The 3619-nt window shown below is 40.1% G+C and overlaps 1 protein-coding gene across 1 annotated transcript; it reads left to right on the forward strand.

Annotated features, from left to right (window-relative positions):
* The first annotated feature begins 858 nt into the window (after nt 1-858).
* On the forward strand, nt 859-3069 carry LOC126568186 (tRNA pseudouridine(38/39) synthase). The gene is made up of 5 exons (XM_050224627.1): nt 859-937; nt 1020-1248; nt 1313-2135; nt 2199-2338; nt 2897-3069. Exons 1-5 carry the CDS (start codon nt 869-871, stop codon nt 3067-3069), a joined length of 1434 nt encoding a protein of 477 aa, XP_050080584.1. The 5' UTR covers nt 859-868.
* Nucleotides 3070-3619: the final 550 nt, after the last annotated feature.

Raw genomic sequence — 3619 nt, forward strand, 5'->3', positions numbered from 1 at the left:
AAAAAGACAAAAAAAAGAGAAAGAAGAAATTACACTCCCCAGTTTAGGAAAAATCGTCGTCGAACCGAAACACAGGGCAAAACCCCCGATGGGTATGATGGGGGGATCACCAGAAATATATTACATGTCAGTGGAACTAGTGCGGTTAGCGAAAATTGGTGGATACAGATAAGTGTGTAGGGGTTGGGGGTTGGGGTGAGAAGGAGCAATATGCACCAACCACGTGGTGAAGCTGGCTAAATCTAAGTAAAACAAGTAACGAAAATTGAATGAAATATATAATGAAAAACGCATGGTGTTTCATTTCCATAGAAATGGGTCTTGATAATGTTTTGAGTGGAAGAATTTAAAAAGTGTTTGAACATTTTCAGTTAAATGCTTTTAAATGTAGTCCTTTCTCAATTGACTGTTTATCGCTACAACTAATGTTAGACCATTTCTATGAGCAGTTGGAAGGCTTAAAAAATCGACAGGGATTTTAACAATCCCCGTCGTCCCCGGTCCACTCTCATTATTTCTTCTTCTTGCTCTCTATAATTTTTCTACTGCCACACAAATGTAATTGTGTAATTCATGTGGGACGGCCAGACCGTATCGCTCAAATATAAATTTACGTCTGTCTTTCATAAAAAGATAATTATTTAAAAAAGCAATTTAAATTTGACAGTACCAGTTGGTTTGAACGTTTTCGGCTGCGTGCTGACAGTTGCAGCCAGTTTTGTCAGCACGCAGCCGAATGATTTCCGTTTGACAGCTGCCGGCATGTGAATTGTTTGTTTTGTTGTTTATTTAGAAATCAGATGTTTTTCTTTGCAAACGTGCAACGAAGCTATATTTTGTAGTGATAAGTTGAATTTCTGTGTGTAATATGGAAGTAAAAGTGAACAAAAAAGTGAAATCAGCAACCGAAGATGAGCTGCAATCGCTGACGAAAGAGGTTCGAGAGGAAGCCCACATCAAGCAGAATGCACGACGATTCCAACCAGATTAAATCATTTATGTTTATGTCCATTTTACAGGAATTAATAGCAAAAATAATCCAGCTTGAAGCACACAATGCACAGCTCAAGAGTATTGTACAGAAAAGCTTAAAATCCCATCAAGAAACCACCGACGGCAAAGCGAAGAAGCAGCACCGGCCGTTCGATTTTAGCAAGTGTTTCAAACGCCACATTTTGTTACGATTTTACTATCTCGGATGGGATTATCAAGGTTTCGCTGCGCAGGAAGATTCCATCGAAACAATTGGTAAGGTTGTTAAGCGTGGTTCACCTTCCATAAGGCCTAAATGGTGTCTTTTCCGCATTTCCAGAGCATCATCTGTTCACTGCCCTGAAGAAAGTGTGTCTGATCGAAAGTCGTGAAACTTCCAACTACAATCGCTGCGGACGTACGGATAAGGGTGTGAGTGCGTTTCATCAGGTGATAAGCTTGGACGTTCGGTCCAAATTTCGACCAGAAGAACAGCTGGAGGAAAGCAAACTGGCAGCCGAGTTGGATTACTGTTCGATGCTGAACCGGGTGTTGCCGGAAGATATACGTTGCCTTGCTTGGATGCCGATGATAAATTCAGCGTACAGTGCACGGTTCGATTGCCGCTCACGGACGTACCGGTATTTCTTCCCACGAGGAGACCTGGACATATCGGCGATGGAGGAAAGTCTTCGTCATCTGGTCGGGACGCATGATTTTAGGAACCTCTGCAAAATGGACGTTGGAAATGGAGTTGTTAACTTTGTGAGGAGTATCGACGAGATTCGTATACGGCCATCTCAGTTGGATGGTTGGAGCGAAAAAAGTTACGATATGATGTACTTGGAGCTTCGAGGGAAAGCATTCCTGTGGCATCAGGTACGATGCATTGTGGCTGTACTTTTGCTGGTTGGCCAGGGCAAGGAAGAACCGTCCGTGGTGAGGGAACTGCTCGATGTGGAGAAGAATCCCTGTAAACCACAGTACAGTATGGCAAGTGATGTGCCGTTGAACTTGTACGAATGCTTGTTCAATGAGAAAAGCAACGAATCTACTGAACGGGAACAGACGGAATCAGATTTGAGGGAGTGGATCTATAATGAGGATAATTTGCGCCGTACAATTTCCGAATTGCAAGGAATGTGGATGAGACATAGTGTTAAGTATGAGAATTAAAAATAATTTTATTTCCATTCAAATTATTAATTTTTTTCTTCTCTTTCAAGGACAACGATGGTTCGTGAGATGCTGAAAACGTTGCAGGATATCTACAATGGAGAGCGTCCCATATGTGATCAAGCAGTTCTTTTGACGCAAGGTGTAAGGAGTAAAGAATATTGTCCTCTTCTTCAACGTCAACGATGTGGTAAGCTAAATATGAATCTTACGAAATGAGTCTTTTCAACGCTTTCCATAACGATCTGCATGGTAGCTACCATTAATATCAGATATTGTATTATATACTATATAAAAAATTTAAAATTTGAAGAGGGAAATCTATCTAAATAAATGTACGATCACACTTAGGGATGAATTGATGAAATAAGCGACCTTTTAACAGAAAAAAAGTCTTATGGCTTAAGTGCCTTCAAACATTCACAAGATGTCGAGGCAAATATTGGATTTTTGTTTCTTTAGTTAAACATCTTTAACGAAAACAATGCTTTTTTAATGGTTACAGTATCTTTTAGCGTTTAATTATACCATGCATCTAAGAAAAGTAGCTTTTTAATGCATACGTTAGAAGACAGATAACATATTATTATAAAATCTTCAAAATCTGTGCAAATTAACTAGAAAACCAAATAAGATGTGGAAGTGAACGTGTTGTTTAAACTTACCTTATGATTACCAATGATTTTAAAATATTTTGTTGTACAAACTGACATTTTTTCATTTTCTTTCTCTCATACACACCTTCCAGAGAGCCTAGAGAACCGTATCGAACACTACGCCAAGAAGCGACGGATCGAGGTTAGCATTAAATCAAACGACAGCAACGCCAACGGAAGCGACGGACCGGCAAAGCACGTCCCAGCTCAAGGCATCAATAACGTCGGTTATGTAGATCATGGCGTGACACGAATAGAAAATTAGCCTCAGTGCACTTAATACTACAGATTGTGTTTTGTTATGAATGATTTTTTTATTATCTTTACGAGATATGTTTATGAGATTTGTACAAAGAAAATATGAAAAGAAACCCCTTAACCTACTACACTCGATAGGACGATCCTTGATGCCCTTACAGCAACTACCAAGTCCGATTCGGAGCAAAATTCGTTCGACGTGGATCGCGAAACTCGGCCATCACTGCAGGTGACAGCCATCATGGGAGTACAGGTGCCGTGCCGAATTACAATGCCGATGTGCCGTCTCCTCTCATTCGTATTTGCTTTTTTGGAATAGATTATTTGCTTTCTGGTTTGCTCTGTAGCTGAAATCTTAAAGATAGGTCGCTTATTACTTTCTTGTAAAGAAATAGTAAAAAAACGCCATGCGTTTTGTGTCCGGCAGCACGGTCCACACCGAAAGAAGCACTATAACAAGAACAGGTGACTAGAATTAAAACGTGTCCGTGGGTGGAATAAATAATAATAGTCGGGAGTTTTGTGGGGCTATACGTTTGAAATCGCTCTGGTGGTTA

This window comes from Anopheles maculipalpis, chromosome 2RL (genome assembly GCF_943734695.1).
Source record: "Anopheles maculipalpis chromosome 2RL, idAnoMacuDA_375_x, whole genome shotgun sequence".
In the NCBI taxonomy this organism is placed as follows: Eukaryota; Metazoa; Arthropoda; class Insecta; order Diptera; family Culicidae; genus Anopheles; species Anopheles maculipalpis.

Bases quoted from the DNA above. Each gene is read 5' to 3' on its own strand.
- LOC126568186 (XM_050224627.1), top strand. From the start codon at position 869: ATGGAAGTAAAAGTGAACAAAAAAGTGAAATCAGCAACCGAAGATGAG. The intron at 938-1,019 runs GTTCGAGAGGAA...TCCATTTTACAG, and splicing joins TGCAATCGCTGACGAAAGAG to GAATTAATAGCAAAAATAAT. The intron at 2,136-2,198 runs GTATGAGAATTA...TTCTCTTTCAAG, and splicing joins TGGATGAGACATAGTGTTAA to GACAACGATGGTTCGTGAGA.